Genomic DNA, 22,894 nt, shown 5'->3' with positions numbered 1-22,894 from the left:
CTTTCCATTGCAACCTCCCTCCCCTGGTAATATGGGAACCCCAATGCCTTGACTGTATGGTGCACAGAAATTTCTGATGGCGGCCCTGAAAGTCCATACCATCACTGTGTTCTTCTAGGCTACAGCACATTGAGAATTTGGTATGTCAGGGATGCTGAAATCTTAGGATAGGACACACATGGTTTTACTAGCAAGAATGAAATAAAATATTGTCTTACTGGAGTGTCTGATTTTTATTTGTTATCTGATGTACCGTTCGGATTGTCATTCCGTTTATTTGTGGTCTCGGTGTCCATATTGTCTACTGGATTGCCACAAAAAATTACCCTCCACCATTTCTGCTTGAGCAAGTTGATGTTGTACAAAATTGGATTGACTATTGAGTTGCAAAATGTAAACACTGTAATCCAAAAGAAAACTGTTGGCGATAAGATGAAGTTCTGTGTTAGGTTATACAGAAGGAGCAAAAGGACAATTATAAACACAGGGGTCCACATGACAAAAAAAGAGATCATAAGAAAGAAGAGGGTTCTGAACAGTCTGTAGTCTCGCTGGGACACTCGGTACTGGTGGACTTCAGAATAAGCTGTACTGCTGATCATCCGCTCCCTCATTTCCTTTGTGATCTTCCAAAAAGTAGAAAATATAAAATTATTACAAATCCTAAGCAGCCATTTAAAAAAAAAAAAAAAATAATATACTGTATATGAACATATTACAGGTAATGTATCAATTTGTTAATCTACCTTTTAAATATATAGTACTATAGTTATTTGAAAAAATGACATAAGTCCATCCAGTTCAGTCTATTCTACTGCAATGTTGATCCAGAGGAAGGCAAGAACTCCAACGATACAATAGCCAATTTTCCTCATTTTAGGAGAAAAAACTCCTTCCAAAGTCTCAATGCTCTTACAGTAAAGAATCCTCTTCTATGTTGTAGAAATCTTTTTCCCCTAGAGGTAGTGGTTGCCTATCTATCTGGGTACTGCAGTTCGAACCCACTCCAGTTATGATATGTTTTTCTTTTTTTAAATAGGTGCGCAATACTGCGCAATATTCCTTGTGTGGTCTGACTAGCGATTTTGTGCATCTTTGTCCCTTTTGATGTATCCCATGATTTTATTTGCCTTGGCAGCAGCTGCCTGGAATTGGTTTGATATTTCCATTTACGGTCTACTAATATTCTTAATATCTTATACCCTGTCAAATGTTAATTAGTTGCAACTTAAAAGGAATCTATCACCAGGTCCATGCTCTCCTATCTGTGGGCTGCATAAACCTAGTGTCAGAGACCCTTATTCCAACCCCTGTATCACTCATTTGTCATTCTTCAGTAGTTTTTGCTGAAATCACTTTTTTCCCAGCAGCTAGTATTCCTGAGCTGCGGCTAGCCCTGCTCAACAGCCGCTGATTGACAGCTTTCTCCATATACTGTGCATGGGGAGAAAGCGGCCAGTCAGCGGAGGGTGGGCGAGGCCAGCTGCAGCTCATGAATATCAAGGACTCCTGAGCGCGAGCACATCATTGAGAGGACTCCTGGCTCGGTTCGCGCTTAAGGATATAAATAGGGATATTAGGAAAAACGACTGAACATTACACGGTAAGCTATACACCACTGGAATCAGGGTCTCTGGCACCACTTTATGCTGACCTAGGATGGGGCAATACAAACATGATGACAGAGTCTCTTTAAAATCCCAAGTGTGTACCAAACAAATAACAGCTGTAAGGAAAAGCATTTCTTACAATACTTTGATTAGCATAAAAACAACCCAAAACATTCTTGTTTTTCTTATTTTGGCTAGAGGGGCGAGAGTAGGGCTAATATTTGCCCATTTCTAACAGCATATTTTTTGATGTACAAGTAGATGCAGCCTCTTTGTTAACTTAAAGGGAATTTCAACCCAGAACCCCTAGGATGCCCATATTTTTATTCACACGGCCGGTTCTTTAATGGTTCGTGAACACTGGCTGTTAAAAAATAGGACATGTCCTATTTCTGTCCGTTTCCACAGCCCAATGGCTACCATAGAACTCAATGGATCAGTTTTTAACGACCGTTTTACAGAAATCAATCTTTATGATGGCTTGTAAAACTGATCCTGGACAAGGACTCCCTGGGCGCTACTTTGAGTGCTGAGCCTGAGGAAGCCCTTGACCTCACTGTCCATATATGGATAGTGATGTCAGGGCTTTCCGCTTTGGAGACCCCGGCCAGAGCATCTCAAGATCTCTGGCCAAGGATGTCTGTCTTGGAAAAAGTCCTTGACGTCACTGTCCATGTATGGACAGCGACAACAGGGGCTCCTCCTGGAGCGAAATCCCTAGCCAGAGCATCAGCAGCCTCTGGTCGAGGATTCTGCTCCAAGAGGAGCCCCTGTGGTCACTGTCCATATATGGATAGTGACTTCAGGGGTTCCCTCTAGAAGCAGAGTCCCCAGCTAGAGCATCACAAGATCTCTGGCTGGGGACTTCTTGTCTTACAAAAGCCCTTGACATCACTGTTCACATATGGACAGGGACGTCAGCGGCTCTTCCTGGAGCGGAAACCACGGCTAGAGCAGTCGACACTCTGGCCGGGGATTCCGCTCCTGGAGAAGCCCCTGGCGTCACTATCCATATATGGACAGTGACGTCAGGGGCACTTCCTGAAGCTGAATCCCCGGCTACAGCGTTGCCGATGCTCTGGCCGGGGACTACGCGCCTGGAGAAAGCCCATGGCAGCACTATCCATATATGGACAGTGACGTCAGGGGCTACTCATAGAACGGAATCCCCACCAGAGTGTTGCCGACGCTCTGGCTGGGGATTCCACTCTTAGGGGGAGCCCCTGACATCACTGTCTACATAGGTACAGTGAAGTCAGAGGCTCCTCCGGGAGCGTAATTCTCAGTGTAATTTTCCAAAACCCTGAGAAATGAAATCCATCCTTTTTTTTTTTTTTTTTAAAAGGCTATGAAAAACAGACTGGAAATGGATGAAAATTTGGAGACACTGATGCAAAATGGACATGAAAAACTGACATTTCATGAGTTTTTAATGGCATGTGACTGCAGCCTGTGATGCCAGGAGTCCCGTTCACATGTACCGTGATCGGGCTGTGAAATCCGTCTGACACACGGACCGTTTTTCACAGTCCGATCACGGTAATGTGAATCGGGCCTTATTGTCATTTATTAAAACCCCATGGTGGGACCGGTACTGCACAGGGTCCTGCTCAGACCTCAGACACTATAATGTAATCTCGCCCCAGAGTGCCCGCTCAGCGCTATCTGCCTGGCCCTGCTGCAATTTAGACTACTCTCTCCTGCAATGTCGGAGACCGGCTGAGGTGGTGACGGGTGGAGAGGGAACTTAGTGCACGCAGCACATCATTGATTATAGATTCTGTTAACCTGTTCCCTGCCGGGGAACACAGAAGTTATAATCAATTAGATAGACATTTTTCCAATTGTATTTCTTATAAAAAAAAATATTTGCAGAGGTTAAAATTTGTGAAGTTACGTACAATTATTATAGCAATATATGTTAAAAGTTGAATATATAAAGAAAATCATTTATTAAATTATCTCTTGGTATTCCTGTTAAATAAACGGAAAAAAATAAGAAAATAGAGATTCAAATCGAAAATCGCCCAAAGTGTTGAAAAAAATCTAGATTTTATTTTTTGGCAAAATCGCCCAGCCCTTATAGACCCTAATACTGACCAAAATACTGGTGTGTGAAAGCGGCCTTACATAGATATTTAAACTCTCTTGCAGCAGCCGTTGTTTTGTGAAGTGACTGTAGGTAGTGCCATCCTGGTTGTCGTTTTTGAATTTGCTTCTATGTAAATTGTCACATTGGTATTGCTTGAGTTTGCTGACTAAATAATAGTTGTACCAAACTTTGACGGCTGCTTTAACTTCTGATTTACTCTAACTATATATACGGCCAATTTTACATTTTAAGTGGAAATCCTCTTTAAAGGTTTTTTTTTTAGCGAAGAGCCTTTTTATTCATGAACCCTTTCATAAACAAGGGTCATTGATTCTCCTGTGTCCATGTCACATTTTCTATTTCTGACATGCACTTCTTCAAAAGATAATATCTTTGCAAATGCTCTGAATATCACAACTATTTTTACTTTTTCTCTTTTTTTAGAAAAAGACTTATGAGGCTTTCATTCTCTAGATTAGTTTAATTAATTCCATGTTTTTTTATTTTTACTATGAGCAGACAAATTACTAAAAATGTTTCTTTGTAAATATATATATACACATACACACACACACACACACACACACACACACACACACCGCACACATACACACTGTTGCAGCTCTATAACAAAAATATTTCTTCCCTCTCCGTCACCCTGGATCGCTGTGAGGAGTGAATCGGGCTTTATTACAAGGCTATATTCACACGACAGTGGGGAAAAAAAGGCAATTGAAAACGAATTAACGGTCAGTTTTTCATGGCCATTTTGCATCAGTGTGCCTCAACATTTTTATCTATTTCCTGGCCGTCTGACCATTTTATGGCCATTTGCCATCAGTTTTTCATGGTTGTTAAAAAAAATTATGAATTTAATTAGTCAAGATTTTTTCGTCCCAACCCCCTGAAAACATTACAGTGCCTAGTGCCATAATACCCCTGTAGATAGTACCAGTGTCCACATAGCTAGTGCACATGTAGATAGTGATACACCCCCCCCCCCCCTTTAGATAGCACCACCGAAGCCCCCTCTAGGAGCGTAATCCTTTGCCAGAGTGTCAGCAACGCTCTGGCCGGGGATTCTGCTCCTAGGGGGAGCTTTGGTAGCGCTATCCACAGGGGGGGTGCTATCTACAGAGGGGAGGTAATTCCAGAATCAAAGCCCCTAACATTTCTATCCATATATGGACAGTGACGTCAAGGGCTCTCTATAGACAGGAGAGAGAGCTGGCAGACAGGAAAGCGCAGCACTGCACACATTAAAGTCCGTTACACGCTAACGTTTATATACATGACAACTGCAAGGGGCATTGACAACTGGAACGTATATAGCTGTATGGCTGTCGTGTGGGGGTTAAAAGCCAGTGGGGAAAAAAGCTAAATGAGGGGCCCCATATAATGTGCCAACTATTACATTGAATGGATTTCTTCTCAAAGTGAAGGTATTCTAATTAATATTGATCCATAAAAGGACTGCTTCTAGGGTGTATAAGTAATGAGAACATTTCAGTTTTGTTCATGACACCCAAGACAGTTCTATTTAATTGCTACATTCGTTTTCCTCCTACAGTTCCCAAACATATGCTGGTTAATAGGCTGCCCATGAAATTGCCCCGTTGAGTGTACGAGTGTGTTCTTGAGAATGGGGAATAGACTGTGAAATAATAGGAGAATTACAGAAGAGTTTTTAGAGTAAATATTTTGGTACCTTGAAGATCTTGGTATAGCTGAATAGAATACTTAATCCTGGTATCAAAAAGTCCAAAACGATAAATGAAATGTCCCATGCGATTTCTTCTGCAACGGTTGGCCAAACAAGAGTGCAGACCTGGACATCCTGAAGGGCACAAATAAGAATATCAGAGCATTGTAAATGAGGCACAAAATAAATACGTTTCACTGCACGAGTAGAAAGAGCCTTCTAGATAACCTATGAGAATCACAATGATGTTGGTAGGAATATCAAGATTACTGTTCATTGCCTCTTCCGTAATGTATAAAATAAATGCGGATAGCAATGCTCTCCTTTATATAATATCACCTTCATGATTTAAGAGGAAGACACAAGGTGGCTACTGATGAAGGCACCAAAGCTAGTCATAGGAACTTGTAGTATCTAAAGGTTTATTAATAAAAAAAACATGAAGTTATATTTTCCCTGGTAATTATATTTAAAAATACATCCTACTAAAATCGATATAATCGTGTACAAACATTGATTAAATTAAAACGAGCGAAAGATCCAGATAATGGAACAATCTCTGAGCCAATACTTGACATGTGATAGTACTACGCCGCAAAACACACACTTAAAAACAGTTTCTTATTGATTTCAATCGGAAATTCACTGTGTAGTTCATGAGGATTATTCTTAAGCTGCTGACTTTTAAAGAAATAAAAATAGGCCTCGAAAAAAGAAGTGACACGTCAGGTTTTCTTTTGACACTACAAAAAACACTTCGAAAATATGCCTCAAAATACGCTTCAAAACTCAAAAGCACTTTGAAAATCAGCTCCAAAACCACCTGCATTTAGAGGCTGTTTTCCCTTGAAATCAGCCTCGTATTTTTCTGCCTCAAACATATGCCGTGTGAACATACCCTTACTTTCAAGGCTGATTCTGCAGAATACATCCTCCAAGAGACTGACCCTTAATAACATTAATGGGCTTTGTTCTAACAGATCATCTTCTAACCAGTCATGAACTATCAGCTGAGCATAGTCAACAGATTTAGGCCTCATGCACACATTCATATTAAGGATTTGTGTTGTGTTGCATGCATCCATAATATGGTGCCTACAGATTGCTATGGGTCCATAATTTACCTCCGTGTGCCCCAATTTTATACAAAATTGGACAATGGTGCCATCTTCCATCACATATTGTATTATAGATTTATTCTCCCCAGGAAGCATTTAACTGTACGCGGAGGTACCATATAGAAGCACATAGAGTTCTTGCTCCGTAATATGGAACTGTACAGACTCCGTGTGCCGCCATACAGGCCACCTTATCTAAATTTACTTTTTCATTCATCTTTCAACCCAGCAAACAGATCAAATACAGGTGCATGGTTTTAAAAAAATATATATATGTAGAAACTAAAAATAAATGATTCAGGTAAATAAATGATATCTTTAGCACAGAGCCCGGTTTACACAGGGAGATGTGCTGCTGACAAAGATAATATTTATTGCTGAATACACAATACGATCAGCCGATGAACGGGCGTTTGCTCATTCATCGGCTGATCGTTGCCCTGTTTACAACGGGCAATGATCAGGAACGAGCGCTCATATGCCCAATCATTGGCCTTTGTGAAAGGGCCTTTAGTCTGGAGAACTAGAAGAGGAAAACGCCAAAGCTGATAATGAATTCACAGGAAACTAGTGAAGATGAATAGCAGGGTCATCACCAGGGGCCGTGCAGATGTTAAAAGTTGTGGTTATTGTCTGCTTGACCAGGACTACTGCTTTGCGTCTTACCTACAGTAATTGACGCGCAATGTCTACAGTGTTCTAATAAGATTTATCTACCATAGAAAAAAAAAATACCATAAGTCATAAGAAGGTTCCCTAAAAAGTACCTCATACTGGTGACTTAATTTTCCTTTCCTCATTTCTATTTTTAAAATTATTCTTAAAATAGTTTATGAAAAGTTGTTTCCAGCTGTATTTTATCCAGAGCAGCAAAACAGACTCGAGCTCCTCTTAACTTTTGGTTAAACAAACCCTGAAGACTGATCCTGCAGTGATATCCTCTACAATCTGTCCCCTACTTCTTACTAACCTAACAAATATAAAAGTTAGAAAAAAGTAGGGGACAGATGGAAGGGAGTATGACTGCAGGATCAGACTATAAGGCTATGTTCACACGGGGTATTTTGCCGAGTTTTTTGACGCGGAAACCGCGTCGCAAAACTCGGCAGAAACGGCCCGAGAACGCCTCCTATTGATTTCAATGGGAGGCGTCGGCGTCTTTTTCCCGCGAGCAGTAAAACTGCTTCGCGGGAAAATGAAGCGACATGCCCTATCTTCGGGCGCTTCCGCCTCTGACCTCCCATTGACTTCAATGGGAGGCAGGAGAAAGTGTATTTCTCGCTGTTTTATGCCCGCGGCGCTCAATGGCCGCGGGCGAAAAACGGCACGATAATTGCCGCGAAAATCGGCGTTCAGGGAGAGGAATATCTGCCTCAAAGTTCCAAACGGAATTTTGAGGCAGATATTCCTCCCCCAAAATACTCCGTGTGAACATAGCCTAAAGGGTTTGGGGTCATTAAGATGCGTAGGTCTGCATAAAAGCTGCAAATACAAGACTATAGAATATTTTCAATCAAGACGATCAGCAAAGTTGCTTCAGTTTTCATGCATTGGTGCTAGAGAGGAGCAAAATAGATTCTACACAAATTAAATCTGTTAAGAATTTTCCAAAAGTTTAAGATTTGAGGGAATTTAAAAATGGCCGCCATTATACAGATCAGAAGACAAGAAAACGGAGAAGAATCACATGAGCTCATGTGGCGGGCTTCCCCAAAATAACTTGAAGAGACAGGGAGAGAGAGAGGGAGAGAGAAGGAGAGAAGGAGAGAGAGGGAGAGAGAGAGGGGGAGAGAGAGAGGGAGAGAGAGAGGGAGAGAGAGAGGGAGAGAGAGAGGGAGAAAGAGAGGGAGAGGGGGAGAGAGAGAGGGAGAGAGAGAGAGAGAGGGAGAGAGGGAGAGAGAGAGAGGGAGAGGGGGAGAGAGAGACGGAGAGAGAGAGAGGGGGAGAGAGAGGGAGAGAGAGGGAGAGAGGGAGAGAGAGAGGGAGAGGGGGAGAGAGAGAGAGGAAGAGGGGGAGAGAAAGAGGGAGAGAGAGAGAGGGAGAGTGAGAGAGGGAGAGTAAAACACAGATAGATAGTGGATTAGTGTCAGTGAGTGTGTTTCATAGTGTGGAAAAGCGATTACAGAATAGTGCTACGACCAGCAGGTTTGTGGACCAACTGGGCTAGCAGGTAGCTGGACACAGGCGGGTAGTGGGTAGCCGGACACAGGCAGTTAGCGGGTAGCTGGACACTGGCAGATAACTGATAGCAACAGCAAACTGGATACAGGCTGACCACATATCGAAACAGCGGACTGGATACAGGCTGGTAATGGATATCCGGACACAGGATGACTACAGAAACCAATAGCAGGCTGGATACAGGCTGGTAACGAACAACTGGATACAGGCTGGTAACTGATAGCAATAGCAGACTAGATAGTTAGATTTACAATAATTTGAGAGAGAGATAAAGGGAGTCCATCAATGTCAGTTAGTTATGCAGGCACAGGCAGCCATTGCTGTGAGTGTGTGCTGCTGCTGCTACGCAATTCTTGCATTCATTTGTAAATCCCCAATCTTCACATCATTCACAAATCTTTTTCAATAATTTTAATCCTGCTGCCTTCTGAATCAGACATCATCATGACAGTCACTTGTTTTGCATATATCTAGTAGTGCCAACACAAATTGTTGTATTCTTCTGCGTCAGGCATTTATACAGCGCCGTTATACTTCAGCCTGTGTGCAAGTGACAATTTTGCCAAAACTTTTGGCCATATAGCGTAAGCTTTCCGACCAACAGAGCAGATTTCCTATTCTGTTACCATAGACATAACATAATATAATAATCGATTATTTGGGCGTTAAAGACAATCGATAAGTCTATGACCAGCTTTATTTACAATGGGAAAAGCTACATTATTTTAGTAGTTTGGCTAATTTTTGTTTCCACAAAAACACTGACGTATACATTTATACATGTACCCATTGTGTATTACCAAATAGCCGACCTCAATGAAATGGGTCAAAGAGAGAGTACCCATGAACTGTAATCAAGATAAAGTATTCCTGAAGATCCACATTTAGCCCAACTTAGACTAAATGCAGGGCCGATTCTAGCTTTTCTGCTGCCTGAGGCGAAAATGGATATGGCGCCCCCCCCCAGATTTTGATTGACATCCCCCTGGCTGTTCTACATCACTATCAGCCACCTCCAACTCTCTCGGATGCACCATTGCCTTGTAGTCCCCTGGCATGTGCAGTGCAGCCTGGCAGAGTACACCTCGCTGCACAGTGTGTGCCCAAGGAGTACAAGGCAATGGCGCATCCAAGAAAGTTGGAGCAGACTGGCAGTGATGTATAACAGCCAGGGAGATGTCAATCAAGCATGGAAAGGTGGGTTTGGAGGCAGGATTATGTGACTCTTCAAAATAGCGGCACCGCCCCATGACCCTTTAATGAGTAATTAGCCTATAGTGTCCGCCGGTTTAAAGGTTGATTTTATAGATTTTGGGACCGGATCCGTCACCATTAAACTCAATGGCGATAGAAACGGAAACCTTTTGTTTACATTTGTGTCAGTCAGGGTCCTGTTCCGATGGAAAGCTCTGATGGAATGGGACCCTGGCGCAGATGTGAACGAAGCCTAAGGTGGACTTTTCCTATGGGTCTAAATGGGAGACTGACCTGGGTGACCAACTTTCTAATGAGCAATGGCACTAGATATGTGAATTCACAGCGATGAGCTCTTTCAATAAGTTAATGCTAGAAACCTCTTACAAGATGTTGATGAGATGGTATTTTGTGCCTAATTGAATCTCTCTTCAAGTTTCACAGGTTGCCCCCACCACTGGGGATGCATTGCATAATTGGTGGTCTTGCTCTAAGGTTTGTAGTGTGTGGTCCAAGCTTTACCACCACATTCACAACATTACAGGCTAGAATTTAAAACAATTGCCTTTGGTAAGCCCCCGCTTAACCCCAATACGCCTTTTTTCACGCCAGTCACCAAGGGGCATTAGGAATAAGCCTGACATGGATCTCCCTTGCCGGGAGGAGTGGGTGCTCGGCTTATCAGATGACAGCCAGGCTCCTCTAACGGCTGTGATCAGAATTATCTACCGATCGCAGCTGTTTAACCCCTTAGATGCTCCCTCTATCATCCAACAGAGGCCCGGTAACAGTACTCTTTCCTCTCCTGTTACCTTTTGCTGCCCTCTAGCATTACAACGTCTACATCAGGAAATTTAACAATTTATGTAAGTAGGGACGTGTTTATTCTCTGCTTTATGATCTTTTCCCATGTGAGATGACCTTTCAATTGATTTATACAGAAGATTTTATCAGACTATGTAAAAGAGAACTGATTAGGAGATTCAACAGCCTCAGACACAATCCATCTCTCCCAGCAGGGCTGTTGTGAAATCTAATGTGTATGTAAAATAAACCTAAAGTAAACCGATTCCTCATGAGTCACTATTGAGAGCTTGTGGATCAGTAAATGGATTTATAGGTCGTGTGTGTACTGGGAGTCCAAGCAAACAGACATTTTGAAAAGGAGAACCCCCAAACGGTGTGTGACTTGGCACCATTACATTTAGTTTAGTGCATGTCGGTATCAGTGAATTTGTCTGGTTTCCTGATACCTGAAATACTCATAATCCTAGTCGCATCAAGTACTACAACACTTAACTCTTTCGTTTAAAAGTACGTTTATCATGAAGCTTAATGGGAAGGTGTCATTAATTATTATTTTTTTTATCATATTGGTTTTAATATGATATTAACATAAATTTTATTTATTTATATTCTCGTGTTCTACTTTTTACTTTGTACTTACTTTTACTTCTCTATGGGGGCTGGCATTTTTTTTTCATCTCTGTATGTGTCGATTAACGACACATACAGAGATGGAATACGGCACATACAACCCCATAGAGAATGCGAACTGGAGTCGTTCCATTCTCTGAAGCGTATGCCGTCTGTGTGGGAACGGCGCATGTGCCGCTCCCACACAGACCAAAATGAAGCTCGTTCGTAGAGCGAAATCTGGCGCCATTTTCATGTGGACCGGAAGCCGCGGCTTCCTGCCATATGTTCAAGGAAGCGAAGGCACAAGGAATAGGAGCGGAGGCGGCAGGAGCAGGTAATTTATGTTCGTGTATGTGATGTGTGTATTATGTTCGTGTATGTTCGTGTTATACTGTCTGCTGAGCACTGTATCTAATCCTCCTACACTGTGCAGTCGCTCAGAAAATGGCAGCGCACAGTGTAGGACGTTTGAAGATCCAAACCCCTCCTTCTCCTGGTACTAGCCAGAATAAGGGAGGGGGGATTGTGTGAGGACACTAGAGAGTGTGTCTACACCAAATTTGCAGCATAAAGCAATGCTTTACCACATTGACCATGCTGCAATTTTGGGAACTGCTCCCTCTAGTGGCCAGCACATGGAAATGTTATAAATTAGAATCTAATTCATAAAATTTCCTGACTTGTGAAAAAATGTAAAAAATTAAAACAATGTGTAATCACTTAAATAATAATTGTTTAACAAAGAAAAAAAAATTTCTAGCTACACATTCCCTTTAACGTCTCTATCACAGCGCTAGTCATTTACTAGAACTATGGATTGTTGCGTATAAAATATCCACCTCACAGAATTCTAAGATAACCTATAGATTTTAGCATTAAAGGGGTTGTTATAACTTAAGAAATCAGAGCGATCAGCTGATCGCCACGGGTCTGGCTTCGGAAACCTCTAATGATCATTTCCCTAGGAAGCTGCCACTGGCTAAAACATTCCTACACAGATGTAGTATTACATGCCGGCCACTTAAATGAATGGCAAACATGTGATACACGGGCGGGCTGGGTATGCCAGAGCAACCGCAGTCTGTTAGGGAACCCTCACCCACTGCGCTTTTAGTTAAAATACTATTTTTTGTGGGGTTTATCCTAGCGTTTTTTTGTTGGAAAAAAACACTGGCTAGACATTAACTGGAGGTCAATGGTGAAATATTGAATAAACTACAAGCAGTGTTTTTTAGGTGGTGTTTTCTTTTTCTCTTTGGCGTTTTTTTGGCTCTGTGGTGTTTTTTACAAATCATAGCAAGGGTTTGGCGGGGTTTTTTTTTTGGGCCAGTTAGTGGAGTTTTTCTCCCATGGACCTCCATAGATTTTTCTTCCCTCTTCCCAAAAGCGTATGTATCAATGTGTGTAGTTTTTTTTATGGGGTGTTTTTTGGTGGTTTTACAAAATAAATCATGTGTTGCAAAGAGGACTCTTTGAATCACATGATTTGCAAGGTGAAAATTGCAGCTTAAAAGAAACAAAGCAGGTAGTAATTCGGGAAAAACAGGCTACAAAAAAAAAAACTAATACAAAATATATATTTTTTTATTTTAGATGGCTTTTTTTGCCCAAAAACAAAAAACAAAATAAAAACCACAAAAGTATGTAAGAAGGAATCCTCAGCAGGTTCTGAGTGGGGGATTTACACTATGATGTCCATATAGGGGAACTAGTCCTAATAGGGTATATGGAAAGGGGTTGCCAATGTGAAACAACCCCTTTATCTTTTAGGTATTATCTGCAATGTTGAATGGGGAACAAGGGAGACTGTATCTGATATCACAAAGCGATCTATTTATAGAGACATAGAAAAAGGTATAGATTATAATTCTATGTCCAATGGTTCACATGATCGAAAGAAAAGACAAACTGCTGGAGACCCTTCCGACAGCAGTTATAATGGAGGTGAAAAAACTAAAAAAGATGGCCTAAGCCCAGTCAAACCTAGCTAATAATATAGGCAGGAAGAAATATTGTTTTTATGGATTAATACCACTAATCATTCCCAATGATCCACATGGTAGAGAATAAGCATTCATCTGACCACATATTAGTTTGCATAAGTCCCTGGTCTTTTGCCATGTGTGCATCACTTTAAATCCCTTATATCCATATTCTATTTCTTGCATGCATCATTTCTCTCTGCAGCTTTGTGGTCCATTACCCTGTAAACACCTTTTAAGGTCCATTTCCTTTCACGCATCAATCTTCTTTACTTATCGTGACAGTTTATTATTCTACATGTGGTACTACACTCAGAAAATAGTCTATAAGACACACTTGTCTAGTACATGGGGACCCTTTGGCCCTTAGAACAGCCAGAATTCAACTAGGTGATGGAATATTCCTTAGGGAGTCTGGTCCACGTAGACGCAACATTACACAGTTGCTCTAAATCTGTGGGGTGCACCTTTTTTTTTTTCAATGCTGTAAATGTTCAACCTTGTCCCAAATATACTTTATTATTGAGACTTAAAGGGAACCTGTCACCAGCATTTCACCTATTAATCCAGCAATACCTGGTGGTAGTGGGTGAAAAATCATTTCTATATAACCTATAATTGTCTTCTTAGTCGGCTCTGTAGCTTTAGTATTCAGTTTTTTAGTGTTCCCACACCGTATGCTAATGAGCATAAAAGAGTCATATCTTCATTTGAAAAGAGTCAAATCTTCGTTTGAAAAGAGTCAAATCTTCATTTGAAAAGAGTCATGTGTTTATTCCTTAAAGAGGCTCTGTCACCAGATTTTGCAACCCCTATCTCCTATTGCAGCAGATCGGCGCTGCAATGTAGATAAGAGTAACGTTTTTTTTTTTTTTTAAAACGAGCATTTTTGGCCAAGTTATGACCATTTTTATATTTATGATGGCCATAAAGGCATTTCAAAGGTCAATAACAAGACACGTTGTGACATTTAAATTATGTTACATTAGTATTAGTGGGCAGGGTGTACCAAGAAAACCTTCCGAACGCCATTACACCGATAGCCACCCAAAACTGCTCACAATGCAGGATGGATCCATGCCATATACTCACCCTACCATTTGTTTAGTGGTTTATATGTTTTTCCTAGTCTTCAATTGTCCAGTTTTCTTAACTCTGAGCCCACTGAAACCTAAACTTGAGTGGAACCTGATGTGAAGCTCATCCTCTTAAAAGCGATTCTTCCCTTTGGACAATAACTACTTGTTAGAAGAGTCCCTTGACAATTGACAGATCACAAAGTGTCTTCCTGCTGGGACCCCGAGTGATCAGTTGTAATCTACAGAGAAACCTGGCAATTAAGTTTACTTTCCTTGCAGCGCCACCACAGAGGAAATTAGGAATTACACAGTGCCCATTCAAATCAATGGATTGCCTGTGTAATGCAGGACAGTACCGATCCCCCAGAGTAAAATATGCTCTTTGTAACGGATCCCCACTCGGACCAAGAGATGAGGATCCTGTAAGAAGGAACTCTTATTCACCTTTACCCGTCGCTAATCTGCCTATTTACGTTGGGAAAGGGAAATATCAACACGGTGATATTGCAGTCTACGTCATAAGCGATCTGATGATTGCAGGTTAAAACTCCCTAGTGGGGGGGCTAAAAAATAGTAAATTAAAAAAACTTCACATATAAAAATAGATCACATAAAAAGAAACAAACAGAAATAAATAAACACATTAGATATCCCCATGTCCGAAAGTGCCCGAACTATAAAAATATTTATCCAATACAGTGAACGCCTTAGCGGGAGAAAAGATCAAAATGGCCGAATTGCCGTTTTTTTGCCACTTCAACACGGCAAAAAAATTAAATAAAAAGTGGTCAAAATGCCAGACATTCCCCAAAATGGTATCAATAAAAACAACAACTTTCCCAGTACAAAAAGACGCTTTACACAGCTCTACACACAGAAATAGTTTTTGTTTTTGTTGTTTTATTTACATTATCGTTGCTTCTTACATGGCAAGGACATTTATTTGAAAATATGTATGCAAATACAAATCGCTTTTTGTCTCATGGTGGAACCAGATTTGTATATAGGAGGCAGATGTTTACATATTGGCCTGAACAAACAATTAGACATTTTACCAATATGCAAAATAAAATATGACACAATGGAGACAAGCTATATATAACAAATGTGATATTAGGTTATGGTTAGTGGAAATCTAAGTGACAGCCATGAAGTAAATACAAGTGAAGTGAACAACAATGCTACAAGGAGAAATATGGAGCATGTATTACAGGAGAACAGTGAACATTAGATATCAATATATGAGAGACGCCAACAGGATATATTACGCACAGCAGCCAAATAGAAAATTAAGCAAAAGCAATCGTGAACAGCAGCGAAAAAACAAAAACCTGAGAAAATAAAAAAGTTGAGGACAGAAAAGGAGTAGGGACAGGGACCTATGGGTTAAAGGGAATCTTTCACTAACCCATACACATGTAGCTGAGTGCACCATGATATAGGCACTGCTGCACAGACCTTGGGGTACTTTAAACTACTTATCTAGCCGTCTCCGTTTTTGAGATATCGGTGCCGTTATATTTGGCGCCCGATATTTAAATGACCTCCTGTACTGTCAGTGGGGCGTTGCTTTTTATGGAAAGGGTAGGGGGGTGTGATACTTAGCGCTCTGACACTGTCCAATCAGCTACGGACAGTGTCAGAGCTGCTTGTGCTGTGTGATTTCTCTCGCGAGATCACACAGTCTTGTCATCACGGTCTGACAAGAGCTGGATAGAGAGAGAGCATCGGCGCGGCGCGCACAGCTCTGACAACTACACTGCCGACCGCCAAGGAACAGGAGAGGTGAAGAATGTAAATTCTTCTTCACTTCTGTTCCATAGCGGCGTGTACTGTATGCCTATACAGTGACATACATCAGAGCCTTCCGTCAGAAGTATACATCGGGCAATACTCCAAACATAGACGTCTTATGGAAGACTCAGACGTGAAGTGAACAGAGCCTTATCTGGAAGTCTCTATATCGAAAGAGGATCTTGCCCGCTTTTAATGGTTTATATAAATATTTAAAAGGTTTTTCATGATGAGAAATGGAGGTCTGCTTTTTTGTTCCAAAACAGCACCACATCTATCCATAAGGCGGTGTCTGGTATTGCAGCTTAGCTTCATTCACTTGAAGCTGCAATACCGGACACAGTCTATGGACAGATGTGGCACAGTTTCTTGGGACCAAAAGAAGCCCCTTTTTCTAATCCTGGGCAACCCCCCTATGAGGTAATTCAGATAATGCCACTATTTAATACATAAGCCTGTGCACGTCCAACTCTGGTGCTGTATTTATGATCCGTTAATTAGACAGGATATAAAAATACACAAACATGCTTTAATTAAATAGGATAACCCTTAACAATTGATCAACTTAATGAATGTGGTGAAAATACTTTGTGCCGTGCGGCTAGAGTTTTAACTATTTAGAATCAGTGTCTCTTGATTATATCTCGATTGGCTTCCTAGGATGTATTAGTCTAGTCTCAGCAGGTAGTCTGGAACAAAGGATTTCGGTTCGCTTATAATGAAGATGCCAATACCAAAAGCATATGCACGGAAACAAAAGATATAGGTACTCTACAACTAATCCCAGTGGGTATACGGCACAGGACCGCTGAGCAACTGCAGTGATCAAATGGGTATAATGGGTACATAATGGCTGCAGCACTGTCAAACAGCGGCGGGGAGGACCAGAGCGGCTAAACTGGAACGCCAGGGGATCTGTGAGGGGGAGTAATTTATTTTTTTTAAAAGCATCCCTTCCTCCTTGGACCCTTTTTTGAGTAAGTCGGAAAACTCCTTTCAAATAAATTTCCACCATAGAACAAAAATTAGGTGGTTAGTTCGTAAAACATGACATTTTATCATTCATTTTAAATGAAATTATAGCAGTAAAATCACTGCATGTTAACAGCATTTATTCACTGATTGAATGTATACATTTTATGTCCTGATAGTGATGGGAATGATTAATAAAGTTAGAAAAGTGCAGCATCAGGTGTACCATAGACATAGACCTGAGCAGAATGAAATCACAATTATTGGCTTGTGACTCCCTATGACATCATCAGTCCTGGACTACAGCGCTGGTGAATGTGAACACTTTAAAAACGAACCTTGGTAGTAGTTTAGAACTTCCGGTGACTCGGAGATCTGTAACCAATTCTTTTTGTCTTATAGCGCTCCACTTAACAGATATAAAAGCAGCGCCAGTAGTTTGTAACTTTATTGTTGTGCAGAGAATATATTTTGGCCATGACCACTGACACAAACATTTTGCCCTTACAAAATGTTGGAAATTGTAATAATTTCTAACTGTGAAGCGAATATTATCAATTAGAATTAATGAAATTTTCATGTCAATATTTTGCTAGAGAATGAGGCCTTATTCACACTTGCATGCATGGCTCCATATTCTTTCCATATGAGTCCTTCTAATAGGAAATATGGTGGGTAATAAGGCATCTATACAGAACTGTGGCGTCAATAGGGTGTGTAATACTGGAATACTGAACTCCCATATTACAGAATGAAATTCACACTACTGTAAGGCCTCAGTGTTCTAAAACCATGCATACGTTTTTCTTTTCCTTTTTTCATGCGCTAGTGTGAAGCCAGACGATTGCTACACTGGTGGCACAAACAGGCTGGGAGGGCAAAAACACTTAATTTTAAGAAGGCCAATTTCCCTAGGATGAGGGCTGCAATTCAGGATATAGACTGGGAAGAACGAATGTTAAATAATGGTACAAATGATAAATGGGAGATTTTAAAATCTACTTTGGGTAATTATAGTGCAAAATGTATTCCTATAGTTGGTCACAGGGGATCAAGAGAAGGCAGAGTAACTAAAAAGCAGCTGATGCCAGTGCTGTTAATACATCAATTAATATACGGAAATGGATGAATGTAGATATGGTCCAAGCTAAGTTAAATAAAATAAATGTATCCAAGGCCCCGGGACCAGATGGGTTACACCCTAGAGTTCTTAAAGAGCTTAGTTCAGTTATTTCTGTCCCCCTCTTCACAATATTCAGAGATTCTCTAGTGACTGGTATAGTGCCAAGGGACTGGCGCAGGGCAAATGTGGTGCCTATTTTCAAAAAGGGCTCTAGGTCTTCACTGGGTAATTATAGATCAGTAAGCTTAACATCCATCGTGGGGAAACTGTTTGAAGGGCTATTGAGGGACTATATACAGGATTATGTGACAAAAAATAGTATTACAAGTGACAGCCAGCACGGTTTTACTAACGACAGAAGTTGTCAAACTAACCTGATCTATTTTTATGAAGAGGTGAGCAGAAGCCTAGACAGAGGGGCCGCTGTGGATATAGTGTTTTTGGACTTTGCAAAGGCATTTGACACTGTCCCTCATAGACGTCTAATGGGTAAATTAAGGACTATTGGCTCAAGGACAGTATCCAGAGAGTTGTGGTCAATGATTCCTACTCTGAATGGCCTCCGGTTATAAGTGGTGTACTCCAGGGTTCCGTGCTGGGACCACTATTATTCAACTTATTTATTAAGGAAATAGAGGAGGGGATTAATAGCACTATTTCTATTTTTGCAGATGACAACAAGCTATATAGTAATGTTCAGTCTATGCAAAGAGGTTCGTAAATTACAAGCGGATTTGAACACAATAAGTGTTTGGGCGTCCACTTGGCAAATTAAGTTTAATGTAGATAAATGTAAAGTTTTGCATCTGAGTATCAACAACCTGCATGCATCATATGTCCTAGGGGGAGCTACACTGGGGGAGTGTAAGTTATGAGGAAAGATTAAAATAATGAAACTTATTTAGCCTTGAAAAGAGACGACTAAGAGGGGGACATGATTAATTTATATAAATATATTAATGGCACATACAAAAAATATAGTGAAATCCTGTTCCGTGCAAAACCCCCTAAAAAAACAAAGGGGCACTCCCTCCGTCTGGAGAAAAAAAGGTTCAACCTGCAGAGGCGACAAGCCTTCTTTACTGTGAGAACTGTGAATCTATGGAATAGTCACCGCAGGAGTCGGTCACAGCAGGGACAGTAGATGGCTTTAAAAAAGGCTTAGATAATTTCCTAGAACGAAAAAATATTAGCCCCTATGTGTAGACATTTTTCCCTTCCCTTTCCCATTCCTTGGTTGAATTTGATGGACATGTCTTTTTTTCAACCGTACTATGTAACTATGTAACCCCAACCAGGTTTGTTGCACCATGAAGCTGTGGAAAGGGATAGCAGTTCTTACAGAGTGTAGCTAAACAATTGTGCACATTACATACACTATACAATCATAGAAGCAGCGTTCATATAAAGTTTATACACTGGAAATATATTACCAACAAAATGGGTGACCTTGTCTGTCATATTGTTAAAAGGGGGCTGTCTGCTATAGACCATCCTTTTTCCTATAAGAGAATAGGAGATTAAAGTGGTGCTGTAACATGAACACATTGACATAGGTGAAGGTTGTCCAAACCGGACAGCCCCTTTTATTACATATATTTTTGAGAAAGCTGGGTGTCATCCTACATGGGTGCTGGTACAGCTTACACAGGTGTTGTCCACATTTCCTAAATGGCAAAAACTGGTTCTATGGCTACTGCTGTATAACTAGGAAAAATTGCCATTTAGGAGTCTGTAATGGTAGACATCTAAATTGCCATTTAAATTGCCATTTAAATTGCCATTTAAGAGTTAAGTAATGGTAGACATCTTGGTGGACACCCAGCATTTTGGAAACAAATATAATTATGAAACAGTTAAATAGACATTTTATAACAACTCAAGAATTTATATCAAAGGGGTTGTCTCACCATGCCAACCCCATTCAACGTTAAAGCGGATCTGTCAGCTGAGTCTACTGTCGAGTCTAAGGGCATTATAGTACAGGTTCGTACTCCTATTATCAAAATGGCCGAAAAAAATACCTTTGTGCCGCTTCGGTAATAGGAGTGATGAAAAAATACAGTGGACTCCTAATTATGAGCCTGCGAGGGGAATGCTCCTCTCACCCCTCTCCGCAGTAGTCACAGGTTGTGCACACACAGCAGACTGTCAGTCACCGCAGAGAGGAGCAAAGGAGGGGTGTTCCCCTCATGAATACAGTGGACTCATAACTAGGAGTCCGCTGTATTCTTTCATCTCTCCTATTACCCAAATGACACAAAATGCGCGTGTGCCATTTGGATAAAAGGAGTACGGACCTGTAGCTGTAATATGAAGCCCTTACATAGGGCAGCATATTCAACTAAAAAAAATCTGTTTTGAAAGAGGACCGGTCACTAGGTCATATAAGTTGAAATGGTTATCTGACCTGAAAAGCGCTGTCTCCCCGCCATTTTTTTTTTCTGGACCCCCACATGTTCAATATATGGCCCCTGTTCTGTTGAAGCTGATCAGTTAGCGCGAGGCAGCTACAAATTGGCTAGGCAGAGCGTGATCTCGCAATATCCATTCTAAAGGCTGCCTTGCCAGCGTCAGAAGCAGGAAAGCTGGCTCCACCTCGGGAGATTGAGTAGTTCACGCTCCGTTGGCTAACTTCAACAAATTAGCATGTAGGGCGCCAACACAACGGGTGGCTATATCTCTGGAACAGGGGGGAGGTGGTTCCAAGAAAAGAAAAAATGGCACAGGAATCAGGGAGACCGCACTATTCAGGTCAGATAACCAGTTCAACCTTTTTGACCGAGTTACAGGTCCTCTTTAAAGCCATGATCACCGCGGGTCTGGCTTATGCCCCCAGCGGTCATCGGCTGGCCAAAGATGCCAAATACAGGGGCAATGTAGTATTACGTAGCTATTCAGATGTTTGCCATTTGCAGAGGCTCTTAAGTCTGGCACATAAAGTAAGCTCTCCAAGCAGGGTACTAATAGGGCATGCGGACGGGGGTCGCCCCGATGAGACAAGCCCTTTAACTGGTATTTTTCTTTTATTCATTTAAGAGAAAAATACTTTGTAGGTAATATTATAACAGATTTATAAAATGACTTACCCTATTATTCACCCTCTGTGTTACTACATGAAAGAACAGACACATGGGTAAGGCAGTCATGGCTGAGAAGCTCCAGATGGCCACGATTCCTACTGCCACCACTTTAACATTACAGGTGGTGGCCTGGGACACCTTCATGATACAGATCATCCTCTCCAGGCTCACTGCAGACAGGGAGATCAGAATAACACAACCACTGAGGCAGATGACATAAAACAGCAGATGGCAGAAGAATTCATTCAAGATCCAAACCTCCGTCCAGCGGATGACTAAGATGAGCGGTATCATGCTGATGAACAGCAAATCCGAACAGAAAAGGTTCAGTACAAAGCAGTTTGCAGTTACCAGTTTCTTCTTTCTGACTAGCAAGACAATGGCACAAATATTTACAAAGCACGAGAACATAAACACCACGGAGAGGAACAAGGTCTCCAACACTTTGACAGCCAAGGTCTTGTCGAAATCGGAGTAAAAATTAAAATATGTGAAGTTGCAACTTTCTTCAGACTGAGATGATAGAATTATGTAGCCCATTGTAAAAACGTTGTTACAAACCCGCAGTAAAAAATGGCGCATATGAAGCACAGGTACATCCAGTGCTGATCAGGATGCCTCACATGTGAAGACTCCCCTATGTCCAGCCGACATGGCAGAGGGTGAATGCAGCAGTAAATGCTCTGCAGCGATGATTTCTTATAGTCCTGCCGTGTAGCCAGCCGTTCCCTCTCTGATTTGAAACAAGGAAGTTACACAGAATTCTTGTAAATATCCACCCGTCTAAAACAAAGATGAAGGTGTCGTGGTTTTACGATGTCGTCACTTGTATTAGTAAATAATAACTTTGTTTCATTGTCTCCTGTTACGTGCAATATTTACACTATGTCAATAAATTCTTGTGAATTTGCTTGTTCATGTTTTCACAAATGAAGATAAAAAGATAGTGTTTCCTGTTCGGATACTTTATCTGCATCTGTCCTCTGGCGAAAGAAGCTGCTAGTGTAGCAGCTCGAAATGTTTTTTTTTTGTGTAGATTTTTTTGTTACATTTAGACCATTATTAAAATATTTTAAACAAACTAAACTTAAAAAGGCATGTACAAAATAAAATGAACCCCTCACTGACAACTCTGCTCCATCTGCTCCTTTTATGATTGTCCCGATTATCGTGTCAGGTTCACTCCCATGATAAAGCATATATGTCCAACTTATAGAATTAGTCCAAGCTGAACAACTTTATAAATGCATTGCTTTACTCATATCGTATAGTGCAGAGCTCAATTAACAATTTTGAAGATTTAGGAGCTGAAATCTCCCAGCATTCCCTGCTGGTCCAACGTCTGCACAGAACTTGTTTTGGCAATTTGTATTATGAGTAGCAGACAAGAGGTCCGGCTCACGATGCAGTTAAACACAATACTACTTTATTGATACAAAATTTAACACAAATAAGTAAAAGAAACTCCTGGGTGAAGGACGCTTATGCGTTTCGAACCATTCGGTTCTTACTCATGGCTGAACTTCTAATGAAGAAGTTTTGGTT

General features: G+C 41.1%; 1 protein-coding gene across 1 annotated transcript; it reads right to left on the bottom strand.

Annotated features, from left to right (window-relative positions):
- Positions 1-21,889, bottom strand: FFAR4 (free fatty acid receptor 4). The gene is made up of 3 exons (XM_075842402.1): positions 21,356-21,889; positions 5,411-5,539; positions 1-626 (listed from the first exon to the last, which is right to left on the bottom strand). The coding sequence occupies exons 1-3, from the start codon at positions 21,887-21,889 to the stop codon at positions 234-236; spliced, it is 1,056 nt and encodes a 351-aa protein (XP_075698517.1). The 3' UTR covers positions 1-233.
- Positions 21,890-22,894: the final 1,005 nt, after the last annotated feature.

Source organism: Rhinoderma darwinii, chromosome 11 (assembly GCF_050947455.1).
Source record: "Rhinoderma darwinii isolate aRhiDar2 chromosome 11, aRhiDar2.hap1, whole genome shotgun sequence".
NCBI classification, from domain to species: Eukaryota; Metazoa; Chordata; class Amphibia; order Anura; family Rhinodermatidae; genus Rhinoderma; species Rhinoderma darwinii.
The sequence above is the reverse complement of the archived record's forward strand: the minus strand, read 5'-3'. Positions and strand labels throughout refer to the sequence as shown.